General features: G+C 44.3%; 3 protein-coding genes across 5 annotated transcripts in view; 1 reads left to right on the top strand and 2 right to left on the bottom strand.

Annotated features, from left to right (window-relative positions):
• ANAPC15 (anaphase promoting complex subunit 15) overlaps window positions 1-27,468 on the top strand; it is a 70,222-nt gene that overhangs the window by 804 nt on the left and 41,950 nt on the right. For both annotated transcript variants that reach the window (XM_068556533.1, XM_068556531.1), the window contains exon 2: window positions 15,404-15,574. In XM_068556533.1, coding sequence (XP_068412634.1) covers window positions 15,475-15,574 — 100 coding nt within the window. In that variant the 5' untranslated portion in view covers window positions 15,404-15,474. The remainder of the gene's footprint in view (window positions 1-15,403; window positions 15,575-27,468) is intronic.
• Window positions 422-2,674, bottom strand: FOLR2 (folate receptor beta). The gene is made up of 4 exons (XM_068555200.1): window positions 2,525-2,674; window positions 1,281-1,469; window positions 1,032-1,167; window positions 422-878 (listed from the first exon to the last, which is right to left on the bottom strand). The coding sequence occupies exons 1-4, from the start codon at window positions 2,672-2,674 to the stop codon at window positions 592-594; spliced, it is 762 nt and encodes a 253-aa protein (XP_068411301.1). The 3' UTR covers window positions 422-591.
• On the bottom strand, window positions 18,775-24,873 carry LOC137771611 (folate receptor alpha-like). Of its 2 annotated transcripts, none has more exons than XM_068555143.1 (5): window positions 24,753-24,873; window positions 21,836-21,993; window positions 20,216-20,404; window positions 19,323-19,458; window positions 18,775-19,172 (listed from the first exon to the last, which is right to left on the bottom strand). In XM_068555143.1, the coding sequence occupies exons 2-5, from the start codon at window positions 21,983-21,985 to the stop codon at window positions 18,892-18,894; spliced, it is 756 nt and encodes a 251-aa protein (XP_068411244.1). In that variant the 5' UTR covers window positions 21,986-21,993; window positions 24,753-24,873; the 3' UTR covers window positions 18,775-18,891. The 2 variants fall into 2 exon arrangements, with proteins under 2 accessions (XP_068411244.1, XP_068411245.1); XM_068555144.1 differs by having other exon boundaries at window positions 21,836-22,005; window positions 24,753-24,826.

Genomic DNA, 27,468 nt, shown 5'->3' on the forward strand with positions numbered 1-27,468 from the left:
TCCCCAGCTTTTCCAGAGCAGCAGAGCTGAGCACAGAGCCAGGCAGACAAGACCTGGGGGAAAAGAAGGGTATTTGGGGCCCAATATAAATAATGAAGTTCTGGAATTGGCGCTGTCATTTGGGGCTACAAGGGCGACAGGATCCCTGAGGACTATTAATGTGCAGGCACTAGGCACACATGGTTTTTAGGCAACATTTAACAACCATGAGAGAAGGAAGGATTATTATCTTCATTTTATTGAGGAGGTATGGTTTAGAGCAGTCAAGCAACTGCTTCACTTTCACATAAGAGCAGAGCTGGGATTCAAACCCATGTCTCATTTCTCTAGTCTGAAGGAATCCAAAAACTATGGAATCTGCCCTCTACTACCCACAAACTTACAACCGAAATAATTCATCAGACACGGATGTGTTGGTCTATTTATTAGAACTGGCTGTCAGATAAATCACAGGCCCCACCATGGAGCAGGACCTAGATGACAGAGGAATGGGTAATGGATGGAAGCATGCTTACTGCTTCCTCATTTGTGGGAGCTGAGCTGAGCCCAGCCTGGTCATCAAACCTGGGGACTGTCTGGGGATGGCTGGACTCAGTCATGGAGCCAGAGTGGCAAAATCAGGGCCAGGCAGAGCAGGAGAGGTCTAATCCCCTGGGGCATGGCCCCAGCACTCATGGCCAAGGCATAGAACCTCGCCACCTCCTCGTTGGGATTGCCCTGGGCGGGGTCGAACCACATCTGGATGCAGCGGCCACTGCCCCGGCTGTAGTTGCTGAGCTTGTAGGAGTGACTCCAGAGGCCCTCACACAGGGCTGCCGGCGTGGGGAAGTAGAACTCAAATGTGCCACAGGTGGTCCCAGTTGGACACTTGTTAGATCCTGCAGGGGAAGAGAGGGTAGGCACGGACATTCAGCCCCTGGGCCCAAAGCTCATTCATTTCTGGCCCCCCTTAGAAATCCTTGCCCAACCCCAAATCCTCAAACCCCCTTTCTCCATTCTCCACCTCCATCTCCCCACCCTCAGGCCCTCACCTGAGGTCCAGTTCCAGCCCTTTTGCCAGTTGGTCTTGCAGGTGTAGGAGGTGCGGCAGTCTTCCCACCAGCTCTGACAGTCCTCTTTGCACAGGGGCACGTTCAGGAACCGTTCTTTGCGCCAGCTCTGGTTCACCTGGGGGGAGCGGGGGGGAGGGAGGGCTCCAGTCAGCCTGAGATGTTGATAGGAACAGCCTTGACTGAGTTGGGCGACAGCCTGCTGGGGTGAGGTGAGGGAGACACCGATACCTCCTGGATCCAGGGCCCCAGATTGGGTGAGCACTCGTACAAACAGTTGTCCTGAATGAAGTGGCGCTTGCAGGCGGGCTCCATTTTGCCACAGTGATCCCAGTTAAAGTTATACAGGGAGGAGGTGTCCCTGTGCAGCTCCTGGCTGACTTTGGCAGAGCAGCAGGCATTCTTCTTCCAGGGGATGCACTGCAGGGGGGAAGACATGAGACTAACTGCCTCCCAGACCACAAGCTCTGCCACCTCCAGCCTCTTCCCATTTGGCTCTTGCTCTCCTGCCCCAGGTAGGTTGTCCTAGGAACGCTCACTGTTAGGACCTCTCTGTCCTTGGCCTCCAGAAACTCCGGTCTTGGGAGAGACTCAGTTACAACAGTGTGATGGGGAGGTGGGGATGGTGAGAGCCTGGGAGAAACCCTGTCTTGGGGAGACAATAGCTATCATTTATACAGCACTTGATACTTTATACAAAGTATTTTATTTTTTCAGTAAAAAATAATTACTGAGTACTTGTTTTATGCCAGTTACTGTTCTAGATGCTTGGAATACAGAAGAGAACAAAACAGACAGAAATATGTGTTCTGGTGAGGGGAGACAGTAAGAACTAAAAGAGAAAAAAAATATATCAGGATCTGATCAGTTATATGGAGGAAATTACAGCAGGGAATGGAAATATGGAGTATGGGATGACTGTTGAAATTTTAAATGGGGTGGTTGTGAACAGCCTCACTGGAAGGTGGCATTTTGAGCAAAGGAGGAAAGGGGATACGCTCTGCAGTAATATACGCTGAAGTCTCTCACCCTTTAAACCCCTGGAGTTGCCCACCTCAGTCCTACCCCTACCCCACTACAAGGGCAAGTCCTGTCCCATTCCTCTGTGTGTCCGTGTGCTTCTCTGGGCCTCAGTTTCCTCATTTGTGTCATGTGGAAGAGAACATCATCTACCCACATTACAGGGCCCCTGGGAATATGAAATCACACACAGAAAACACATGACACCTGGTAGGTTCTCAGTAAATGATCATTTCGCCTTATTGCCAACACGGTATCCCATCCTGAGCAGGCCACCCCTAGAATCACGCCAGCCACTCCCCCGCATCCTACCTTCATCTTCTCCCACAGTGATAACTCAGGATGTGTGTGTGTGGTGAAGGGGCTGACCCCGCGACCCCTCCCTCACCACCCTGACTTCCTATTCCTTGTCTGAACAAGCCCCCTCCCCACCCAGAGCCACACTCCATCCTCACCTGGTCATGTAGCTTGTCCTCAGGGCCTGGCTTTATCTTGTGGTGCTTGGCATCCATGCAGACATTGAACAGGTCTGTCCTGGCCCGGGCATTGCACTTGTAGGCCATCCAGGCCAGAAACAGCAGAAGGGGTGTCAATTTCCAGGGCATGTCTTTCTTTTCCTGCAGAGGCAGCTGTGGTTAGGGAGACCAAAGCCTGAGGGGAGAGAGTCCCATGCAGGTTGCCCCCTTCACCTCCTGCCTCAGTCTCCCCAGCTCCACACTGAAGGATGGGGTCAGACCCTGTTCCATCAGTGTTGGGGTCCTGAGGCTCCTTGAGAATGAAGTAGAGAAGATCGGCAAAAGGGGCGGCTCCCTCACCTCAGGCTTGAAGGGCTCAGAAGATCTGGGATTAGAGGGTGAGCCCTGGGGGAATCTTCCCAAGGTGGAGGAGATGCCTTGTGCTCTCACCTTCTCTCTGGACTTGATCTAAGAAAAGTAACTAAATAATTCAGGTCCATGCTCTGCTCTCCTGAAAGGGGCCAGGGGCACACAGTGCCCTTATCCTGTGTCCAGCAAGTGCTCTGCCTTTACACCCTGGATCACCTGGGTTCCCATGCCGGGTTAGAAACCCTGTTAGCCCTGGGGTGGCAGCGACCCAGCTCTGCTGAGTTCTCCAGATCAGCACAAGGATCAAGTGAGGTAACATGCAGGATGGTGTTTGGTTAAATGATACAGAAATGACATATAAGCAGTATCATATGATACTTGTCTTTCTCTGTCTGGTTTACTTCACTTAGTATGATAATCTCTAGGTCCATCCATGTTGTTGCAAATGGCATCATTTCATTCTTTTTTATGGCTGAGTAATATTCCATTGTGTATATGTACCACATCTTCTTTATCCACTCAGTCTGTTGATGGACATTTAGGTTGCTATTGGCACTCTACTTTTTTTTTCTTTTCTTTTTTTTTTTAATTTATTTTTGGCTGCATTAGGTCTTCGTTGCTGCACGAGGGCTTTCTTTAGTTGTGTCTAGTGGGGGCTACTCTGCGTTGCAGTGTGCAGGCTTCTCATTGCGGTGGCTTCTTGTTGCAGAGCACAGGCTCTAGGTGCACAGGCTTCAGTAGTTGTAGCCTGCGGGCTCAGTAGTTGTGGCACGTGGGCTCTAGAGCACAGGCTCAGTAGTTGTGGCGCACAGGCTTAGTTGCTCTGCAGCATGTGGGATCTTCCCAGACCAGCTCGAACCCATGTTGCCTGCCTTGGCAGGCAGATTCTTAACCACTGCACCACCAGGGAAGCCCCTGGGGTGGTTGTTTTTAAACAGCTTTGCTTTCTCAGACTTTTTCCTTCCCTATTCTCTGAGAGCCATTTCCTCCTGTGTACCCCCAACATCGTGACTCTGGCCTCCTCAGCTCTTTCTGGACAGATGCACCAGATCCCTGCCTTATCCCTCAAAACACAAATGCAGGACCCTAGGACCTGAGGGACAACATGAAAGTCCCTCGCATTGGAGCTGCTAACCAGACAAGCACTTAGAGTCGTGGGAGACCCCCAGCAAAAGTGATGGCCCACTACTCTGTCCATGACTGCCTCTCACCTTTCACCCCACCCATGACAGATCTGTTCCTTTAGGCTCTGTCACGGAGGGACCTAAGAGTTGATAATAGAGACTTTCCTCTCCGTCCCCATCCCCCACGCAGTTGATCACCAAGCCCTGGCAAGGTCTCTCCGAAAACGTTTCTGGAATTCACTTCCCTTGGCTCTGTGTTTGGGGTAAGGTCTTCCCTCCTCCAGTTTCTTCCCCTTCAAGTCACCTTCCCCACAGGAGCCAGAGTGAACTTTCTAAAGAGAGATATGCCCCGCCCCTATGCGCCAACCTGCCAAGTCTCCCCAGTGTCCTGTCACCATCCCCTCCTTAGGGCAACTTGCCTGAGCCTCCTTTGCTGCTGGGCGCACACACAACTCTGTCTGGATTGGCCTGTCTTCAGGCTGGCAGCAGCTGCAAGCCGCGGCACTGCCCTCTGTGTTCTCTGTCCTCAGCGCCGGATAGACTGACTAGGAGCTCTGCTAAGCATAGATACAATTTCCTCTTTCAGCTCTCCTCCTGCTCTGCCTTCTCTTCAGATCCCACCCTCTTCAAGATTACTTTAGTCTGTCAAATGATCCATTCCTGTTTTCATTCATCTCTTTATTTGTTAATTTATTCATTCCAGGGTCCACATATTCAACATGCATCAAAATCTAGATGATTGCTCATCTCCAAGGGGGATCTGAATTTTTTACCCCAAGCGGTTGTTAGGATAAAGCTAACTTGAGGGGAATGGGACCTAGTGAGAAAGAACCCAGGCTTTGGGGCCAGGTCATGGGACCCAGTGATAGCTCCATCCCTCCCACAACTGTGGGAAATATCACTGAATCTTTCTCAGCTTCAGTGTGCTCACAAGAAAAGTGTTGAGAATTATATGTAGAAAAGCCTGACATTGAGTAGGCTTTAAAAATTTTTTTATTTAACTATAGTTGATTTATAATATTGTGTTAGCTTCAGGTGTACAGCTTCAGATTATTTTCCATTATAGGTTATTACAAGATATTGAATATAGTTCCCTATGCTATACAGTAAATCCTTGTTCATCTATTTTATATATAGTGGTGTGTGTCTGTTAATCCCATACTCCTAATTTATCCTTCTCCCTCCCCTTTCCCGTTTGGTAACCATAAGTTTGTTTTCTATGTCTGTGACTCTGTTTCTATTTTGTAAATAAGTTGATTTGTATTATTATTATTATTTTTTGGCCACACCACACGGCAATGTATTATTTTTTTAGATTCCACATATAAGTGATTTCATATAATATTTGTCTTTTTCTGCCTGACTTATTTCACTTAGTATCATAATCTGTACATCCATTCATATGCTGCAAATGGCAATATTTCATTCATCTTTATGGCTGAGTAATATTCCATTGTGTGTATATACCACATTTTATCCATTCATCCATCCATGGACACTTGAGCTGCTTTTACCTCTGACTATTGTGAAGAATGCTACTATGAACACAGGTGTACAACTATCTCTTTGGGACCCTGCTTTCAATTCTTTTGGATATATAACCAGAAGTGGAATAGCTGGATCATACGGTAATTCTATTTTTAATTTTTGAGGAACTGTCATACTGTTTTCCAAAATGGTTGCACAATCTTACATTTCTACCAGCAGTGTACAAGGATTTCAATTTCTCCACATCCTGGCCACACTTGTTATTTTCTGTTGGTTTGTTTGTTTCTTTAATAGTAGCCATCCTAGTGGGTATGAGGTGGTATGTCACTGTGGTTTTGATTTGCATTTCTCTAATGATTAGTAATGTTGAGCCTTTTTTCATATGCTTGTTGGTCATTTGTATATCTTCTTTGGAGAAATGTTTATTCATGTTATTTGCCCATTTTTAATCAGGTTATTTTGTTATTGTTGAATTATAGGAGTTCTTCATATATTCTGGATTAACCCCTTATCAGATATATGATTTACAAATATTTTCTCCCATTCTGTATGTTGCCTTTCATTCTATTAATTGTCTTTTGCTGCACAGAAGTTTTAAATTTTGATGTAGTCCAATTTGTCTTTTTTTTCCTTTTGTTACCTGTGCTTTTGCTATCATATCCAAGAAATCACTGCCTAATGTAATGTTATGAAGCTCTTCCCCTACGTTTTCTTACAGTTTTATAGTTTTAGCTCTTATGGTTAGGGCTTTGATCCATTTTGAGTTAGTTTTTGTGTGTGGTGTAAAATAGAGTCCAACTTAATTTTTTTGCATGTGAATATTCAGTTGTGTCCGTGCACCACATTTTGAAAAGATTATTCTTTCCCCTCTTGCATTGTCTTAGCATTGTTGTCAAAAATCTGGACTCTTCAGCTCTATCCTGCTACTGCACTGTCTTATAGTTTTGTAGTAAGTTTTAAAATCAGGAAGTGTGAGTCCTCTAATTTTGTTCTTTTTCAAGATTGTTTTGGCTATTGTAGGTCTCTTTCATGTCCATATGGATTTTAGGATCAGGTTGTCAGTTACTCCAAAATAGCCAGCTGAGATTTTGATAAGAATTGAGTTCAATCTGTAGATCAGTTTGGGGAGTATTGTCCTCATAACAATATTAAGTCTTCTCATTGATGAACATGGAATTTCTTTCCATTTATTTAGGTTTTATGTTTCTTTCAACAATGTTTTGTAATTTTCAGTGTACAAGTTTTTTTGTTGTTGTTGTTTTTTAATTTGGCCTCGCCATGTGGCATGTGGGATCTTAGTTCCCTGGCCAGGGATTGAACCCACGCACCTTGCAGTGGAAGCACGGAGTCTTAACCACTGGACTGCCAGGGAAGTCCCCTGTACAAGTCTTTTACTTTGTTTGTTAAATTTTTTCCTGTGTATTTGATTCTTTTTCAAGCTATTGTGAATGGAACTGTATTCTTAAATTTATTTTTGTGTTGTTCATTGCTAGTGTATAGAAATACAAACGATTTTTGCATATTGATCTGGTATCCTACAAAGTTGCTGAACTCACTTGTTAGTAATCATGTGTTTGAGGATTCCTTAGGATTTTCTATATAGAATGTCACATCATTTGTGAATAGAAATAGTTTTACTTCTTGCTTTCCAATTTGTATGGGTCTTATTTCTTTTTCTTCACTAATAGCCCTAGCTACAACTTTTATACAGCATTGAGAAGACATGATGAGAGTGGATATACCTGTCTTATTGCTGATCTTAGGGGTAAGGCCTTTTGGCGTAGAACAGGATGTTAGCTGTGGGTTTTTCATAGATGTCCTTTATCACATTGGGGAAAATCCCTTCTATTCCTTGTTTGTTCAGTGCTTTATTTTGTTGTTGTTGTTTTGTTTTGTTTTTTTCCAGCATATTTTGTTTTTTTAATGAAAGGATTTTGGATTTTGTCAAATGATGTTCCTGCATCCATTGAGATGATCATGTGGTTTTGTATTTTATTCTAGTAATATGGTGTATTAAATTAATTAATTCTGAGATGTTAAACCAACTTGCTTTCTTTAGATTCCCCCAGTTGGTAATGGTGTATAATCCTTTTTATATGCTGCTGGGTTCAGTTTGATGTTTTGTTGAGAAGATTTACGTCTTTATTCATAAAAGATGTTGGTCTGTAGTTTTCTTTTCTTGTCATGACTTTGTCTGATTTTATATCAGGGTAACACTGGTCTCATAAAATGAGTTGGGGAGTGTTCTCTCCCCTTCTTTGTTGAAAGAATTTGTGAAGGATTGATATTAATTATTCTTTAAACATTTGGTAGAATGCATCACTGAGGCCATCTGGGCCTGAGCTTTTCTTTGAGGAAGTTTTAAAATTACTAATTCAGGGACTTCCCTGGTGATACAGTGGTTAAGACTCTGCGCTTCCACTGCAGGGGGCATGGGTTCTGGCTGGGGGAACTAAGATCCCGCATGCCTCGGCGCGGCCAAAATAAATAGATAAATAAATAAAGAAAATTTAAAAAATACTAATTCAGTCTCTTTACCTGTTATAGGTATACTTAAATGTTTTACTTATTCTGGTGTCATCTTTGGTAGTTTGTGTCTTTCTAGGAATTTGTCTATTTCATTTATGTTATATAATTTATTGACTTACAGTTGTTCATAATATTCTCTTACAATACTTTTTATTTCTATAAGGATAATAGTGATGTCCCCTCTCTTACTCATGATTTTAATAATTTGATTCTTCTCTCTTCTTAAAATCAGTGTAGCTAAGGACTTATCAGTTTTGTTTATCTTTTCATAAAACCAACTTTTGGTTTTCTTCATTTTCTCTATTGTTTTTCTATCCTCTGTTCCATTTATTTTTGCTTTACTCATTATTTCTTTCCTTCTGCTGGCTTTGGGTTTATTTTGTTCTTTGTCTATTTTATTTTTTTAAGGTAATAAGTTAATTATTGATTTAAAATCTTTCTTCTTTTTTAATATAGGCATTTATAGCTCTAAATTTCCCTCTAAGCACTGCTTTAGCTGCATCCAATACGTTTTTTTAATAAATTTATTTATTTATTCATTTTATTTAATTTTTTTTTTGCTGCATTGTGTCTTTGCTTGCACGCAGGTTTTCTCTAGTTGCTGAGAGCGGGGGCTACTCTTTGTTGTGGTGCGCGGGCCTCTCATTGTGCTGGCTTTTCTTGTTGCAGAGCACAGGCTCTAGGTGCGTGGGCTTCAGTAGTTGTGGCAGACGGGCTTCAGTAGTTGGGGCTCGCGGGCTCTAGAGCACAGGCTCAGTAGTTGTGGCACACAGGCTTAGTTGCTCTGTGGCATGTGGGATCTTCCTGGACCAGGGCTCGAACCCATGTCCCCTGCATTGGCAGGTGGATTCTTAACCACTGCGCCATCAGGGAAGCCCCCAATAGGTTTTGATATTTTTCATTTTCATTTCATTCATCTTAAAGTTTTTTCTAGTATCTCTTGTGATTTATTCTTTTACTCATTGATAATTTAGGAGTGTATTATTTAACTTACACATATTTGTGAATTTCCTAAATCTTCCTCTTTTTGGATTTCCAGTTTCATTCCATTGGGTTCAGAGAACATACTTTGTATTATTTCAACTCTTTTAAATGTATTGGTGCTTTTTTAAATGGCCAAACATATGATGTTCCATATGCACTTCAGAAGAATATATATTATTCTGTTGTTTGTTGATGTGTTCTACAGATATCTGCTAGGTCTAGCTGGTTTATACTGTTGTGCAAGTCTTCTATTTCCCTGTTGATCTTCTCCCGAGTTATTCTATTCATTTTTGGTGGGGGTATTGAAATCTCCAACTGTTATTATTGAATTCTGTAGTTCTGTGCTCAATTCTGTCAGTTTTTTACTTCATGTATTTTGGAACTCTATGTTTATAATTGTTATGTGTTCCTGATGGATTGACCCTTTTAACATCATAAAATGCCTTTCTTTGCCTCTTAACAATTTTTGTCTTAAATTCTATTTGTCTGACATCATTTTAACCATCCCAGATATCTTTTGGTTATTTTTTGCATGATGTATCTTTTTCCATCCTTTAATTTCAACTTTTCGTCTATGAATCTACAGTGTGAGTCATGTAGCCAGCATATGGTAGGATAATGATTTTTTATCTGCTAATCTCTGCACTTTTATTGGAGTATTTAATCCATTTATATAAAATGTAATTTCTAATGATATGTTTTACATCTTTAATTTTATTTGCTTTATATATGTTGTTTGTCTTTTTTGTTCCTCTGTTTCTCCATTACTGCTGTCTTTGTGTTTAATTCATATTTTGTAGTGTACCATTTTAATGCCTTTGTTGTTTCTTTTACTATAATTTTTGAGTTTTTTCTTAGTAGTTGCTCTGAGATTACAACTAACATCATAATTTATAACAATCTAGTTGATGTTAATACCGAGTTTCAATAGTATTCAAAACTTTGCTCCAATATAGCTTTATTCCCTCCCCACTCCTTTGTACTATTATTGTCATACAAATTATAATTTTACACATTATGAACATATCAACAGACTTTTAATAATTATTATTTTACACAGCTGTCTTTTTCCATTAGATAGGATAAGTGTTACAACATAAATACATTTATACCATATTTTATATTTCTTTGTATATTAACTTTTACTTATGCTCTTGATTTCTTCATGGGGATTCATGTACTCTCTGGTGTCCTTTCATTTCAGCTTGAAGAACAACCTTTAGTATTTCTTGTAAAGAAAGTCTGCTAGCAAGAAATTCTCTCAGTTTTGGTTTATTTGGGTATGTCTTAATTTCGCCTTCCTTTTTTTTAATATATATATATTTATTTATTTATTTGGTTGCACTGGGTCTTAGTTGCAGCACGTGGGCTCCTTAATTGCAGCACACGGGCTCCTTAGTTGTGGCATGTGAACTCTTAGTTGTGGCATGCATGTAGGATCTAGTTCCCTGAGAAGGGATTGAACCCGGGCCCCCTGCATTGGGAGCGCGGAGTCTTAACCACTGTGCCACCAGGGAAAGTCCCCCTCCTTCATTTTAATTTTTTTTTAATTTTATTTTTTTTTAATTTTTGGCTGCGTTGGGTCTTCGTTGCTGTGTGCGGGCTTTCTCTGGTTGCGGTGAGTGGGGGCTACTCTTTGTTGCAGTGTGCAGGCTTCTCATTACGGTGGCTTCTCTTGTTGTGGAGCACGGGCTCTAGGTGCGCGGGCTTCAGTAGTTGTGGCACGCGGGCTCAGTAGTAGTGGCTCGCGGGCTCTAGAGCGTAGGCTCAGTAGTTGTGGCGCACGGGCTTAGTTGCTCTGCGGCATGTGGGATCTTCCCAGACCAGGGCTTGAACCCTTGTCCCCTGCGTTGGCAGGCGGATTCTTAAGCACTGTGCCACCAGGGAAGCCCTCTCCTTCATTTTTGGAGGATAGATGTTCTGGTTATAGAATTCTTTTTTTTTTTCTTTTTCTTTTTTTTTTTGGCTGAACCATGCAGCTTGCAGGGTTTTAGTTCCCTGACCAGGGATTAAACCCATGCCCTTGGCAGTGAAAGCAGGGAGTCCTAACCACTGGGCCGCCAGGGAATTCCCCTTGGTTATAGAATTCTTGATTGAGCTTTTTCATTTCAGCACTTTGAATATATCATCCCACTGCCTCCTGGCCTTCATAGTTTCTGATGAGACATTAGCAGTTACTCTTATTGAGGGTACTTTGTACATGATAAGTTGTTTTTCTATTGCTGCTTGTAAGGTTCTCTCTTTGTCTTCCAGTAGTTTGACTCTGATGTGTTTAAGTGTGAATTTCTTTGAGTTTATATTATCTTGACGTCATTGAGCTTCTTAGATGTGTAGATTAATGTTTTTTATAAAATTTGAGATTAGGCCATGATTTCTCCAATACTATAATATTTATGTCTTTCCCCCCCTCTTATAGAACTCCCATTGTGCATATTTTGGTATGCATGATGGTTATCACGACAAGTCCCTGAGGCTGTGTTCATTTTTCCTTCTTTTTTTTTTTTGTTCTTAAGAATGGACAATTTCTGTTTTCCATCTTCACATTTATAGATTCTTCAAATATGAAGCCACTTCAAACCTGCTGCTGAGCACCTCAAATAAAAAAAAACTTTTATTCAGGCTTTCTTTTTTTAGAGCAGCTTAAGGTTCACAATGAAATTGAGGGGAAGGTACAGAAATTTCCTATATATCCCCTGCCCCCACACGTACATAGCTTCCTCCATTATAACATCCCCAATGAGAGTGGTACATTGTTACAACTGATGAACATGCATTGACACATCTTAATCAGCCAAAGTCCATAATTTACCTTAGAGTTCACTCTTGGTGTTGTACATGCAGTGAATTTGGACAAATGCATAATTGTATCCATCATTATAATATACAGAGTATTTTCACTGCACTAAAAATCCTCTGTGCTCTGCCTACACCCCTGTCCCCACAATCCCAGCAACCACTGATCCTTTTGCTATCTCTATACTTTTGCCTTTTCCAAATGTCATATAGTTAGAAACATACAGTATGTAGCTTTTTCATATTGGCTTCTTCCACTTAGTAATATATATTTACGGTTCCTCCATGTCTCTTTTATAAAATATTTATTTATTTAATTTATTTATTTTCTTTATTTTTTTGGCTGCGTCCGGTCTTAGTTGCGGCACGCGGGCTCTTCGTTACGCACATGGGCTTCTTTCTAGTTGTGGCATGCGGGTTTTTTTTTCTCTAGTTGTGGTGCGCAGGCTCCAGGACACGTGGGCTCTGTAGTTTGCGGCATTCAGACTCTCTCATCGAGGCGCTCGAGCTCAGTAGTTGTGGCGCACCAGCTTAGTTGCCCCACGGCATGTGGGATCTTAGTTCCCCGACCAGGGATTGAACCCGCGTCCCCTGCATTGGAAGGTGGATTCTTAACCACTGGACCACCAGGGTAGTCCCCAGTTCCCCCATGTCTTTTCATGGCTTGATAGTTCATTTCTTTTTAGTGTTGAATAATATTCCATTATCTGGGTGTACCACAGTTTTATTTACCCACTCACCTACTGAAAGACATCTTGGTTGCTTCCAAGGTTTAGCAATTATGAATAAAGCTGCTATAGACATTAATGTGCAGGTTTTAGTGCAGAAATAACTTTTCAACTCCTTTGGGTAAATACTAAGGAGCATGAGTGCTGGATCATGTGGTAAGAGTATGTTTAGTTTTTTAAGAAACCATCAAACTGTCTTCCAAAGTGGCTATACTACTGTGCATTCCCACCAGCAATGAATGAAAGTTCCTTTTGCGCCACATCCTCACCAGTATTTGGTGTTGTCAGTGTTCCAGATTCTGGCCATTCTAATAGGTGTGTAATGGTATCATGTTGTGTTGTTGCTGTTGTTTTTAAATAAATTTATTTATTTATTTTTTTATTTATTTTTGGCTGCGGTGGGTCTTCGTTGCTGTGTGCGGGCTTTCTCTAGTTGAGGCGAGCAGGGGCTACTCTTTGTTGCGGTACGCGGGCTTCTCACTGCCGTGGCTTCTCTTGTTGTGGAGCATGGGCTCTAGGCGTGTCGGCTTCTGTAGTAGTGGTGCACGGGCCCAGCCGCTCCATGGCATGTGGGATCCTCCCGGACCAGGGCTCGAACCCGTGTCCCCTGCATCGGCAGGCGGATTCCCAACCACTGCGCCACCAGGGAAGCCCCAGATATATCTTTTGCAAATATGTTCTCCCAGTCTGTAGCTTGTCCTTTCACCTTTCACTCTCTTGACAATGCCTTTTTTTTTTTTTTTTTTTTTTTTTTTTTTGACATGCTGCACGGCTTGTAGTATCTTAGTTCCTCGACTAGGGATCAAACTCAGGCCCCGGCAGTGAAAGCACTGAGTCCTAACCACTGGACCTCCAGGGAATTTGTCTTTAATAGTGCAAAAATTTTTAATTTTGATTAAATCTAGCTTATCAGTTCTTTCTTTAATGGATCATGCCTTTGGATCATCACCTAACCCAGAGCTGAGGGATTGGAGCCTTCTCAGGTATTTGCTGGACATATTCACAGTTCTGCAAATGCACATGAATTCAAGATCCCCAGGTAGATGTCAGAGCTTTTCAAAGCTCCCTTTTGGCATCTCATTCCCTGATGTTCCTTTTAAGTTTTTTTTCCTGCCTCTTGTTTGCCACAACTGGTAGGAAGCTGGGATGTCAAATAATTTGCTGCTGATTATTTAGACAAACACCTAGGCATTGGGTTTCTCACTGGGTGGGCTCTGAGTCAGAGAAGCCCTGTGAATGGGGCTCTTAACAGAGCTTCCAGATAGATCAAGTAGTGACAGTTCTCTAGGGATAGGGCTTTTTCGGGAGATCCACACCCACTCTGCCCCCTCTAGTGGCTGCTAGGCCACTAGTTTTCATAGCTTCTGTAGTTGTGAAGCTGCTGATTTTGGAGACTACTGTGGAGTTGGGGAGAGGAGAATGGGTACCACAAAGCTCACTGTTTCTACTGATATTCAGCCATTTTTCTTGAATAAATTCTCCTTAGGTTTTTGAAAGCTTTAATTTCCAGAGTTCTGGAAAAGTTGATTTTGACAAGTTTTGCCAGTGTTATTGCTTTTATGGAGGAGTGGATTTTCATATGTCCTTATTCTGTCATTCCAGAAGTGCTTCTTCAGATTACTTCTATTTTAAGAAGCATAAAGCTTTAAATAATATTGGTCACTTGTAAGTAAAATGGTCTTTGAGTATACAGTCTACTGTTAACATGAATAAATAAAAGTTATTTTTTGTTTCCTGTGTGTTTTGCCCTCATAGCAAAGTTTAGGTCCTTATCAACCTGAATTCGAACTTTCACTTCTCAAAAAGCATGTTAATTTTTTGGGCTTTGTGCTGACTTGCATCATGCTCTTGGGTCATTATATAACATGAAACAATAGGATCCCTCATTCCTAGAGAAGTTAAAATTCTTGGTGACAAGGTTGTTATAAAATATAGTTTTCTTATTAATAACACAGCCAAGACTGAGGCTATTTCCTGACAACACTTTTTTTTCTTTTTCTGTTTCCCTTCTCCAAGATCAGGTCCTAAATTCAGAATAATAAAACTATCAAGGCATATTTTACACCAAAATCATCTTGGCACTTCCCAGACAGCTGCTAGAATACATAAAATATTTGCTCCCTCACAGCATGGTACTCATAAGTAAAGAAGGAGGCAAGGAGGGATGCTAAAAATAGTTAGGTATAATTGGTATGCTCCGTGTTTTAAAATACAGCTTATCAGTATCATAAGAGCTGCCCTGTACGTCGTGTTCACATTGTGGAGAAAGATGTTAGAGCAAAGAGAAGAATTCGTCCTTTCTAGAGGATTTTTATACAAGGTAAAGGATTGTGTCTGTGAATGTTTAATGATTGCAGACTTTCCCACATGAGTAAAAGCACACCCATTTTAATAAGCAAGAGTCTGCATGACGACTGTCAACAAATCTATTTCCAGGATGATTTTATCCTTTATTTTAAAATAACCTTTTATTATTGGTAGTAATTTTCATGCACATCTTACAAAACAGACTGTAAGGCCCTCAAGATTTCTAAATGCATCCACTGTCCATATCACCCTTGGAGCTGAGGCAAATAGAGAGGACAAATGGAATTATAAAAAATAAGTTGGTTAAATTGATTGAGAAGACAAACTCTTCTTGCCCACCTCTCCCTCTCCAGGTTCTAATAATATGTTCTCCTCAAAACAGCTATCAACTGAGACCTCATGAAATATAGCACTTGACAGTAAGTTCATGCTCTGTTGTATTACACCCCAGTGAAAATTCTTCTCTCTTTTATTCTGGTATTAGAAATTAATAGATTGACCGATCTTCCGTTTGTGCTAACAAGGAGTTTCTCTTCTCTCCTTTTGTTTTCCTGAAGATCCTACCATAATTGACTGACAGGAAAATAGACTCACGGATCTGACATCACCGCCATAAACTAACGCTTGGATGATTCAAGCTGTCAGAGCCCTGGGACTTGAGACTTCCAGAAAAATTCCAGCCCAAAAGCAGAAGACTTCTATGGAGAAAGATGCTAAGCCACAAACAGGTAACAAGAAATAATTTTTAAAGAATTAGGGAAGTTGATGAAGGCGATATGATTGTGGTTATTATGTTGGTATTTTTGGTAATGTGCTTCATGTTCTTTTTTTGATTAGTCATATGATGCAGCCCTTTTTGTTTCCCCTGGCTGTGGTCTCTAACCCTCAATTCAGTAGACCATACTTGTGCCAACCGCAATAAACACTCTCTCTAAAAAAAATTCTTGGCAGTGGGCCACTCTCCTAAGCATCCCTATTGGTATTGTTTACATCTACACCAAGAACTGACTCCCTCCTTGACTGCCACGTTGGTCCAACCAGTTTCTCAAAGTTCATGATGGAATAGAGTTTGGCTCAGATGATAGATTTTTATGGAGCCAGACGCTAAATCCCTTAGAATACATCCCCTCATGGGTACACTCCACAGAAATTCAGAAATATATAAAATTCCTTATATGCTACCATTGCAAGGGAGAGTATTGTATAGGCAATCACTCATTCATTCATTCATTCATTCATTTTACATATCATAAAATTCACCCATTTAACGTTTACAGTGACTTTGTGGAGTGGTGCAACCTGATCATAAATGAGTTTTAGAACATTTTTATCCCCCCTTATGCCCATTTATAGTTACTCCCTATTCCCAAATCCAGCCTCAGGCAACCACTAGTGTACTTTCTGTCTCTATAAGTTTGCCTTTTCTGGAACTTTCATACAAATGGACTTTCACTTAGCATAATGTTTTTAAGGTTCACCCATGACATAGCATATGTCAGTAGTTCATTACTTTTTATTGCTGAATAGTATTCTGTTGTACGGATACGACACATTTTGTCTGTCTACTCACCAGTTGATGGACATTGAGCTTATTTTCAGTTTGGGGCTATTATGACTAATGCTGCTATGAACATTCACATGCAAGTCTTTGTATGGATATGTACTTTCATTTCTCTTGAGTAGATGCTTAGAAGTAGAATTGATGGGTTGTATGACAGTTTTGTGTTAAGTTTTTGAGAAACTGCCACACTGTTTTCCAAAGGACAGTGCCGTTTTATAGTCCCATCAGCAGTATAGGAGGGTTCCAGTTTCTCTATATCTTCGTGAACATTTGTTATTGCCTGTCTTATTATTGTAGCTATTCTAGTGGATGTGAAATGGTATCTCATTTTGGTTTTAATTTGCATTTTCCTAATGACTGATGATGTTGGGCATCTTTTCATGTACTTTCTTTGATGAGATATCTATTCATTTCTTTAGCCCATTAGTTAATTGGTTGTTTGTCTTATTAAGTTGTCGGTATTCTTTGTATATTATGGATACAAGTCCTTTATCAGATATGTGTTTTGCAGATATGTCCTCTTGGCTATTTCTTGTCTTTTATTTTCTTAATGATGTCTTTTGAAGTGCAGAAGTTTTGAATTTTGATGATGTCCATTTTATCAGTTTTTTCAGTGATGGACTGTGTTTTTGGTCCAAAAAAGAAACAAATGATGGGTGGAAGCATTAATATAAGAAATCTTTGCCTAACACAGGGTCTGGAAGATGTTCTCCTGTTTTCTTCTAAAGTTTTTATTGTTTTATCTGTTACATTTAAGTTTATGATCCCTTCTGAGTTATTTTTGTTTATGTTATGAGTTGAAGGTCTAAATTCATCTTTTTGTATGTGGATAATCAATTGTCCTAGCACATTTATTGAACCGATTATCCTTTATCCCAATGAATTGCCTTAGCACCTTTGTCAAAAATCGATCAACTATAAATATAAGGATTTATTTCTGGACTCTCAATTCTGTTTCATTAATCTATATGTCTATTCTTATGCCAGTACTGCTGCTCTAGGAAATCTTAATTTGGAAAATTATTAATACATCCTCAAGCTAATGACTCCTCAGAAGTTGAGGATGACAGCTACAGAAAGTGGGATTCTAACAAGTATTTTTAGAAACAGTTCAGAAACAGCAAAATAGGCCTTTGATAAGGTATATTGGATTGAGATGGTACTTATCTTAAATTTCACTAATTCTAATATATCTGTAAACAAGTCATATGTATAAATAGTGTCACTGGCTCTATAGAGAATGATACATTGAATTGCTGTGTTCACAAGAGTGCCTAGGGTGGTGGCCAGTGCATTGCTCCACTTTTTGTGTTGATATAGTTCTATGTATAATTTCAAAGAGTTGGTTCTTCTTGCCAGGATCTAACTGAAAAATTAAATTTGTAACCATGATCATGCCAGAAATATAACTGACCATAACATAATAAGGTCTTTGTAGCAGCCTGTAAGTCTGTTGAGAAATATCCTGATTCCCCTCTCCTTCCAGGCACATGTTAGGACCGTATTTTTCCTGGCCTCCTGGAAGTTAGTCATGGTCATGACTAGATTTAGCCAATGAAATAAGTGATGGGTGGAAGTTTTAAGAGCCTATATGGAATTCACCAAGTTCCCTATTCCTGTCTCGTGGAAGTGTGTGATGAGATGGAGCCTCCATCAGCCTGGGTCCCTAAGTGACAAACAGAATCCCCCTGACAACCCATATTAAGCACCATAGCTTGAGCAAGAAATCAGTGTTAGTTGTGTTAAGGCACTGAGATATTAGGGATGTTGCTGTAACATAACCTAGCTTATTACAACTTCTACAAGTTATGCTTAATGTAGGAACACTGCCTAAAAATCTGTCAGATCATTGGTTTGGGACCTGCTCTAGGCATCTAGGTTTGGGTTCCAACCCGAGCTCTGCCAGACTAGCTCAGGCTTAGCTCCTCTAGTCAGGCCTGGGGTCTATTATCCCTTTAAGATGTGTTTGGGATGGTGCCCGGCAGATAGCGCTTTGGGGTATTATCTGTTAGGGGGTTAGAGCTCCTGTGGCTACCCTTCACTTCTTCCCAGCCAGCCATCCAGAACATGCTGGACACTCCTATTCCCTTCTCTTCTATTGGAGAGCTGAGCACAGGGCAGAACAGTTAACCCTGGGAGGCTTGGGTCCAATTCAAATGATAAAATCCTGGGCCTGGCTCTAGACTAGAGCTGTAGTGAAAAATGAAATTGAGAGATATGACTGTGTCCCAGCTTGGAAGAAAAGTTATCTGGCAAGTTCATAGCAAGAATCAGAGCTGGGAACTGACCAAGTCTAACTAGCTTCAATCAGTGGGAACTGGGAAGCACAAGTCACATTTCCATTCACACTCAAATAACTTACTCGTGGGGTGTCTGGTTTTATTCAAACAGTCAGAGTTCCCACCAAGGAACAGAAACTGACTAATTGGGAGCTGTGGGTCTTAACAGGGCAGGGATGTCCAGGTATCAGAAAATAAAAGGAGCTCAGTTGAGCAGCCAGAGCAACATTAGGACCAGGCCGAAACGCAGAGGCCAGGCCTCACGGAGCCCAGCCCCACTCATGGTCTCAGCATAGAACCTCGCCACCTCCTTGTTGGGGTTGCCCTGGGCCGGGTCGAACCACATCTGGATGCAGCGGCCGCTGCCCCGGCCATAGTTGCTGACTTTGTAGGAGTGACTCCAGATTTCATTGCACAGAGCAGCAGACGTGGGGAAGTAGAAGTCAAAGCGGTGGCAGGCAGTTCTCACTGGGCACTGGTTATACCCTATGGGGAGGATGGAAGACCTGTAGCCACTGGGTCCAGACCCATCTCTTGTTCCACCAGCCCCACAGCCTCAAATCTCCATATACTCGTTCCACACCCCCCTCCACCTCCAAACCCCTCCCTCCCCCCCGCCCCCGCCCAGGCCCTCACCTGAGGTCCAGTTCCAGCCCTTGTGCCAGTTGGCCTTGCAGGTGTAGGAGGTGCGGCAGTCTTCCCACCAGATCTGACAGTCCTCTTTGCAGAGGGGCACGTTCAGGACCCGCTCTTTGCGCCAGCTCTGGTTCACCTGGGGAGAGCGGGGGGGAGGAAGGGCTCCAGTCAGCCAGGGATCTCAGCTGCTACAGCCTTGATGGGGTCCAGGGCTGGGGGAGGGGGCGGTGCTTCTACTGTTACCAAACTCAGGTTCCGCTGTTCTCTGCTCAAAAGCCCATAATCGAGAGGTGAGAGGCCAGTGTCAGTAGAAAGGAAAGTTGCTTTAATCAGAAAAGCCGGCAATCTGGGGAGAAGGTGAACTCATGTCCTGAGACCAACTCCGAAGATTCTGCTCAGCCATGACAGTTTTTAAAGGGAAAAAGGGGAAAGAATCTCAGTGAATCATCAAGGCAGGAGGTTGGATTCTGCATCATTCTCCATTGTGTGCAGACTGGCTGACTCTCTCTTCAGATATTATCTTGCCCAAGTGATCTGCCTGCAGGATTGCTAAGGGAGCTGTTGGAGGTAGAGAGCTAGTCATTTTTTAACTACTTAATTCTTCATTCTTACTTCTTTTAATCTAGGAAAAGAACCAACAGGTTAGGCAAGGCATGGTGTCTATTCAGGAGAGCATAAGTCAAGAGTTAGGTTAAATTGCCTGGTGATCTCATTCCTATAATTAGGCTCCTTTAAGGTTAGAGGGGAACAGAAATGGGCAAACAGGAAAGGGGCAAAAGAGCTGCGTTCACTACCACCCTCAGTCCAGAGTTCCTGGACCACGCCCTCCCTGCAAGTGGTTGGTGGGCCCTGCCCTCTGCTGAGGTTCATGTCTGTGGGGATGGTGCCCATACCTCCTGGATCCAGGGCCCCAGGTTAGGTGAGCACTCGTAGAGGCAGGTGTCCTGAATAAAGTGGCGCTTGCAGGCGGGCTCCATCTTGCCACAGTGATCCCAGTTGAATCTGTACAGGTAGGAAATATCCTTATGGGCTTCTCGGCTGGTGTTAACGGAGCAGCAGGCGTTCTTCTTCCAGGGACTGCACTGGGAGGGGAAGACATGGGACTAAGTCCTTGACCCACCATGGCCATCTCCTCCAGATTCTGGTTCCTCTGCCTCGGGTAGGTCACCCAGAGGAGCCCTCGCTGGGGAGGCTGCCTCTAAGCCTGGCCTTGAGGAGCCCTCATGGTGGGGTAGAGGCAATAATAATACTGACTTTTAACTCTCACACCCAGCATAACCAGAATATTCACATGCGTAGCCTCTCCCCTTTTAGTCCTTGATTCCCCAACACAGTCTTCAGGGAAACACTTGCTACTGGGGGGCCTTCTTTGTGGGAGAAGGCTTTCCAAGACTGTGGAATCCCAGGAGGGAGCCTTACCCAGAGATGCAGTCATCACAACATTCATTCATTCAAGTCTTTATTGAGCTCCTACTTATTCTAACCCAGGCATTTTTCTAGGAACTGGGAACACAAGGAAAACTTATCACTGGATAATTGCTTTGGGAAAAAACAAAGCAGGAGAGGAATGGGAAATTGTTTTCTAGAAGGGTAAGATTAAGCCTCTTTCAGAAGGTGAGAAAGACCTGGAGGTAAGGAAGCAAGTTAAATAAACTGCAACCCCAGAATAGTTCTAATTACAGAAATACTCAATACATTCTTATTGAATGAATGAAAACCCATGGCCTAGAATTTAGTATAAAAGCACAATATTAAGATGTGCACTTTAAAAAAATATATAGACTGAAGAGGGTAAAGTCAAGGCTGCTGGAAGTATCCAAGTAATACCACCACTTGTCAGGCTGCACTGGCAGCTAGGGGCTCGATGATGCAAAACAACACAAACAGGACTGTGGTCATTATCTGCAGATGAGATAAATATGAACATTTACATATTGAAATGCATAGTTCAAGTGACTTGCCTTTTGGTTTTTTCTTTACAGTTATGACATCACATTGACTTTTTTTTTTTTTTTTAACATTTAGATAGGTTAAGGAGATTGAAGGGATTGTGGCAAAGTCCTTGTCATAGGAAGGAAGGTCCAATAGGGTTGAGAGCCCCAGAGGACATGTTTGCCTTGCACCCAGCCTCACTGTGAGAGACCCTCTTTTCCTGAGCTGTTTGGGGCTGGCAGAAAAGAAGCCGCCACATGCAGTGTGCTCTTTCTCCTATCAGATCCTTGGAGGGTAGCCCCAGTCTAAACTCAGAAATCAAAATCAACCCCTCAAACAGGTCTCTCCAGGTGCTTCTCCAGGCCTGCTTCCTGATTTTAGTAACACGGAAACCCAACAACCAAGAAGCTGAGCTCTTGGCATTGCCTGACAACACTGGGCACACAGTATGTGTTAAAAAGTCACCCATAAACCAGTGCAAACTGAAGATCTGCTCAGGCGGCCTCCCTGCCTCCACCAAGGAGGCAGGCAGACGTTCCCTGAGGCAGCTCTTCCCCGACCCAGACCACTTCTCGGCCCACCTGCTCATGTAGCTTGTCCTCGGGACCTGGCTTTTCCTTATGGTGCTTGGCATTCATGCAGACATTGAGAAGCTCAGTCCTGGGCCGGGCTGTCCATATGGCAGCCGCCCCTACCACAAGGAACAGTAGCCACGTTGTCTTCCAGGCCATGCTTGTCCCTGAAGAAATAACTGTGGTCAAAGGCAGCAAGGAATGTGAGAATGCGGGAATGCAGAGGTGGGTCCTCAAGGTGTTAATAACAGTCTTAGGTGGGTGGAGCCTAGGGCGGATCAGACTGACACCCTAGTCTTGCCAGCCTCAGGGAGGGTTGGGTCTGGGACAGTACCTGGCTGGGATCTCCCTGGCTTCTTTACAAGGTCATGAGGATCAAGTGCAACTAAGGGATGGAGTTTGGGCAAAATGCAGAAATAGCCAGGAGTTTGCCATAGGTTCCCAATCCCTTGTTCGAAATCCTTGGAGGCAAATGTTTCAGAGCTTAAAACTTTTCAGATTTTGTTGACTGAAAAAAACTTACAATGTAAGAGCTCTGAGTTGAGTTTACTCAGTGTCTATAGCCCAGGAGACTGCTCTGCAAAACTGTTCTGAAGAGGTGAAGGGGGAGATCAGTACATATGTGACTTCGGCCCAGGGGTACATGCAGTCAAGCACACATCTCGGTAGAAAGTTGCTGCTAGTCGCAAGGAACAGATATCTTAGTTAATGGCTTTAGTGCTTTTCTAGATATGAGAAGATGCAAGAATTTGTGTTCATAAAATTTTTTCCTAAAAATATCTAACCATCCGAAAGGCCTGTTCTGCCAATTTTCCCAGAGCACAGAGTGCCTTGTTCCTGATCTCCACCCTGAATTTCTTTTAGTGTGTGTTAAAAGTCAGCGACTGCAGTCACTAATGACTTAATCCTTATAGAACCTGGGTGGCGGAGTGACATTCTTTAGTTGGCAGTTTTATCAAAGGTAATACAAAATAAGATAATACAATTTACATGCACTCAATGATCAAGCACACATTCTGTGGGGAAGGAAATAGGTATACTGGTGGGATAAATAAAAACTATAATAACCTCACATTAATTTTCAGGCCAGATTTTTTTTTTGTTTAATTTACTTTTGGCTACTTTGGTTCTTTGTTGCTGTACACGGCTTTCTCTAGTTGCGGAGAGCGGGGGCCACTCCTCGCTGCGGTACGTGGGCTTCTCATTGTGGTGGCCTCCCCCATTGCGGAGCATGGGCTCCAGGCGCGCGGGCTCAGCAGGTGTGGCTCGCGGGCTCCAGAGCACAGGCTCAGTAGTTGTGGCGCACAGGCCTAGCTGCCCTGTGGCATGTGGGATCTTCCCGGACCAGGGCTCGAACCCATGTCCCCTGCACCGGCAGGCGGATTCTCAACCACTGCCCCACCAGGGAAGCCCTCAGGTCAGATTTTGACACCAAATGACTTTGTGTAAAAGTTTATCTTAGTTTTGGAACTCCAGATGCAGATCAATGTTTAAAAAAAAAAAAAAGAAAAAGCCCTGCTTCCAGCCCTTTCCAGCCTCATTATTCGGCCTCTCCCAGAGACCCTGTGACCTGGAGGATGTAACAAGGCAGAGGCTTGGGGGTGGACATGGGCAGTCAAACAGCCTACCCCTGGGGCCTAGGGAGGCTCCTGAACCTCTGCCACAGAGCTGGCCTCTCCTTGGTCTTCATAGCATCTCAATCCCCTGACTTCTGATGCTGAGCTTTGGGAGGTGCCTGTTACCTCATGCCGCTGGTCACCAGGTGCCTGGTTCTCCTAAAACACTCAGAATTCATTTCTTACAGCTCCTAAAGCTTATGCATCCTCCCTGCTCACAAAGTTGCCTCGCCGCCACATTGCCCCCATCTTCTGCAAAACTCCAGCATCTTGCCTGGGCCTCCTGGATGGGGCCTGAATGCCCAGCAGGGCTCAGGGAAACCTGGGATTATATTCCCACCTAGCTCTCCTCACTTCACACCCTTCCACAATCCATTATCCTGCTACACTGTTTATTCCAGTGTTCATTCATTTGCTAATTCATTCATTCCAGGACCCAATCATCTCTCCATTGATCCTATCACTCCCTGATCTCCAAGGGCACAGGACAAATCTGTACTCTTGGAAATGCCAGGTGATTCAGGATCAGGCTCCTTTGGCGAAACAGAGTCTAGCAGTTTAGAGCACAGGGTTCCAGATCCGCCTGTCCATGATCCCAGTTCTCATACTTCCCCTCCTGCTTGACCTTGGGAGAAAATAACTCACATTATCTTGAGACTTAGTTTCCTCACCTGAGGATTAAATGTAGGGGGGAAAACCCTAAGAAATACTAGCCAGCTGGGCACGGATTGAGGAATCAGTTGGGCATGGGTTGAGGAACGTGTCCCAAGTCACACAGTAGGGACCACCCAAGTCCAACTCAGGACCCTCAAGTCCAGAGCTCCTTCAGCTTTTGTCCCCTGCTCTTTCCCTGTGCTGAGGCTCCCACAGGGGTAACTGACACAGAGTACTGGGGGAGTACTGGGAGGGCTGAGAAAACCCTCTCCCCAGGTCCCATTGGATCCCAGTCAGTCGGTGGTTTTTCTTGCTGTGGCTGCTTTCTAGAGCCAGAGCTCTCTTCCCCTCCATGCCACCTACATCACCCTGCAAGCCCCTCCCCCCTCCTAGTCTCAGCTTCAGATTTGGGTCCAGCTCAGACCCCACCACCACCACCAATCACCATCCTCAACACTGCCACCCCTCCCCCCAGGGTCCCAGACTTGAAGCTCTGAGAACTCAGTGCTGTGCTGAAAGGCAAGAGTGCTGGGTTCTACTAACTTGTAGTTTAACCTTGGGCAAGCCCTGTCTCTGCTTCTGGATTCTCTGCCTTTAATACTTGCTGGGAGTGCCCTAGGGTGTGTTGCTCTGAGAGGGGGTGCAGAGTGGCATACCTGGGAGAAGAGGAGGCTCTCGGTCTGGCTCAGGCTTCTGCTCTGCTCTGCAGTCCCCCTTGCCTCACTCTAGGGGACAGAAGGGGCTTAGTGGCCTAGGAGACGGGCAGTGGGAATGTGGCCCAGGAGAGGTGCTTAGGATAGGGCGAAGGCCACCCAGGAGTTAATTATTGCATGTGGGCTCCAGCAAGGCCTCCATGGAAGGGTGGTGGGTAGGAGGGACTGGATTAATAGTGCAGGCCTAAGGCCAGTCCCCAAGCCCCACTTATTCCATTTTCTCCCCTAAACTCAGGTCTGAGAAAACCTTGCAGCCTGAGTTGCTGGGATCCTTTAAAGAAACCTGCTCCACTTCTAACACCCTCATCCTGTTATACCGATAAAGAGAATGAGACCCAGAGAATCAAGACAGAGCTCATTGCAGGGCAAGGGCTGGAGCTCGGGCTTCCCAGCTCCCAGGCAGCTGTAGAGAGTATGGAGCTCCCATATCCCCAACTTATAGAGCCACCAACTCTTCAATCTCAGCAGCCTCAGGCATTGCCCGCCTCCAGCTATAAAATCACAGATGTTCAGATTACCAGAGCCTCAGTTGTTCCAAGGCCCCAGCTCCCCTCCCTTCCACCACTCCCCTACCCACTCACACACAAGTCTCCTTTCTCCAGCAGCTAAGAGTCTGCTCTAATGTAGACTCCTCCCACCACTCCTACCCCAGCCAGGGACAGAAGCCTTTCTTTTTTCACCCTCTGAGGCCAGGCTGGTACCACTGGTGGGGAAAGGGAAGAGGGGAGGAGCAAATCTGGGCCGGAGGGAACGTTGAGTTCTGTTTTGTCGAGGTGCCTGTGTGCAACACGGCGGGGAGGTGGTGGGAGAGGTGAAAGCCCGGGGAAGGGTCCAGGTTGGATGTGGGAGCCATCAGCCTATGATGGCAGCAGAAGTTTAAGGAATATGGGGCCTCACTATCCTTGGAAAGGCCACGGGTCTGAGCCCGTGGAACAGGGGGCGGGGCTGGGAGTCAGAGGAGGCAACTGGATCACTGAAGGAGCATCAGCCAAGAAGGAAAGCCCTAAAGAGCCTGCAAAGAAATTGACTCCAGTGGGGGGGAGGGGAGAGAAATCAACTCCCAGGAGACCCCTAGCTTGTGCCCTGCTTTCCCTCTCCCTCGGAGTGAGCCATACTTGACTCCTGTGACAACCTGGGAGGGTTAAGCCCTCTGAAGACCTGAGCAGGTAGAGGGCTGCTAGAACACCCAGACCTCCCTCCTGGCTTTACAAGCCCAGCTCAGCCTTCTCCTAATTGGAGCATGACCAGGTGTCTAGGAATGCCCAAAAGCATTCCTCTAGATGCTCTTCTAGATGGGACTTGCCCCTGTCCCCCATCCTCCACCCCTGCGCCAGGAACTGATCATAAACTGGGCTTTATAGTTCCTCCACTGCAGGAGTGATGTTTGGCCTCCGAGACCTCAGGGGTTCAGAAGAAGCAACCAGCAAGTGGGAAGTGAGTTGGAGGTGGAGTTCTAATCTGTGAGGAGTCCCTGCCCTTGTTGAGCCTCGTGCCGGCCTCTGAATCTGAAGCCTCAGTGCTCAGGCCATCTGGCCAACAGGGAGGGATACAGTCAAGCATCCACTGTGGAGCCGATCCCGAGAGTATCTGCCCGGACTGGAAGCTTAATACCAGCCAAGATAGCCATTGGCATCCTTGTGGACCCCGATCTGAAGGCTGCCCTGTGACTTGACAAAGATGAAAGGAAGGTCTTTGGCCCTGCGTGGGTGGGGGCTCTGGGCTGCAGGGAGTAGGGGTGGGAGAAACTGGGGCTTTTCCTGAGTGCCAGCCCATGGCATATGCAGTCGCTTATCACCCATCCTCACAGCTGCGAAAACTGCGGTTCCCAGGCAGCAAAGAGGGGCTAGAGCTGAGTCTGATTCCAAGCCTGGCTTCTTTCACAAAGAAAGGAGAGAGCACTGTGAGGGCATCAGAGTCTTGAGGGTTGCAGATCCAGTGTTTCTTCTCTGGCCTCATTTCCTGCCCTTGCCCTCTTAACTTCTGTCTTAGCCACCTAGAAATTCTGCTGTGCTTCTATCACCTCCAAGCCTTTGCACTTCCTGAGCCCTCTCCATGGAATGCCATTCCTCCACCTAGTCTGCTTGGTAAACATTATGCTTTGGAAGCCTTCCCTAACCTTTCTGGGCTTCCACGGAACTACGCCACACTCTGTGCTCCCCTGGAGCAAACCCTCAGCTCACTGTTCTAAGAGTTACTGGTTCTCACATCTGTCTGCCCCCACCAGACAGCGCAAGGTACTCAATTCCCTTCCTGTCGGCCGACACCGGCAGATTGGGTGTTCAGAAGGCATCTGCTGACTGACAGAATGAGTGCATGGATTCCTTCACTTCCTAAGTACCTCCTCTGTGCTAGGCACTGACCCAGGCCCAGGGGATCTGGCACAAAATGTCATAGACATGGCCCCTGCTTTCAGGTGTGTATGTTTTGTTAGGGAAAAGTCAGACAGTAAACACAGTGGATGGATATCTGTACAAGAGGACTTCTTTTGGTTGAGTGGTCAGAAGTCATTTTAGTGGGGAATTAATTGTAGGTTGAAACCTAAGTGGCTACAAGGAGCCAGCCTGCAGAGTATAAAAGAGCATCCCAGGAACCCTGAGAGGGTATTCATATTTGGAGTAAAAGCCCCAAAGTGAAAAGTGTGAATAGGGCTTATATATGG

Source organism: Eschrichtius robustus, chromosome 11 (genome assembly GCF_028021215.1).
Source record: "Eschrichtius robustus isolate mEscRob2 chromosome 11, mEscRob2.pri, whole genome shotgun sequence".
NCBI lineage: Eukaryota > Metazoa > Chordata > Mammalia > Artiodactyla > Eschrichtiidae > Eschrichtius > Eschrichtius robustus.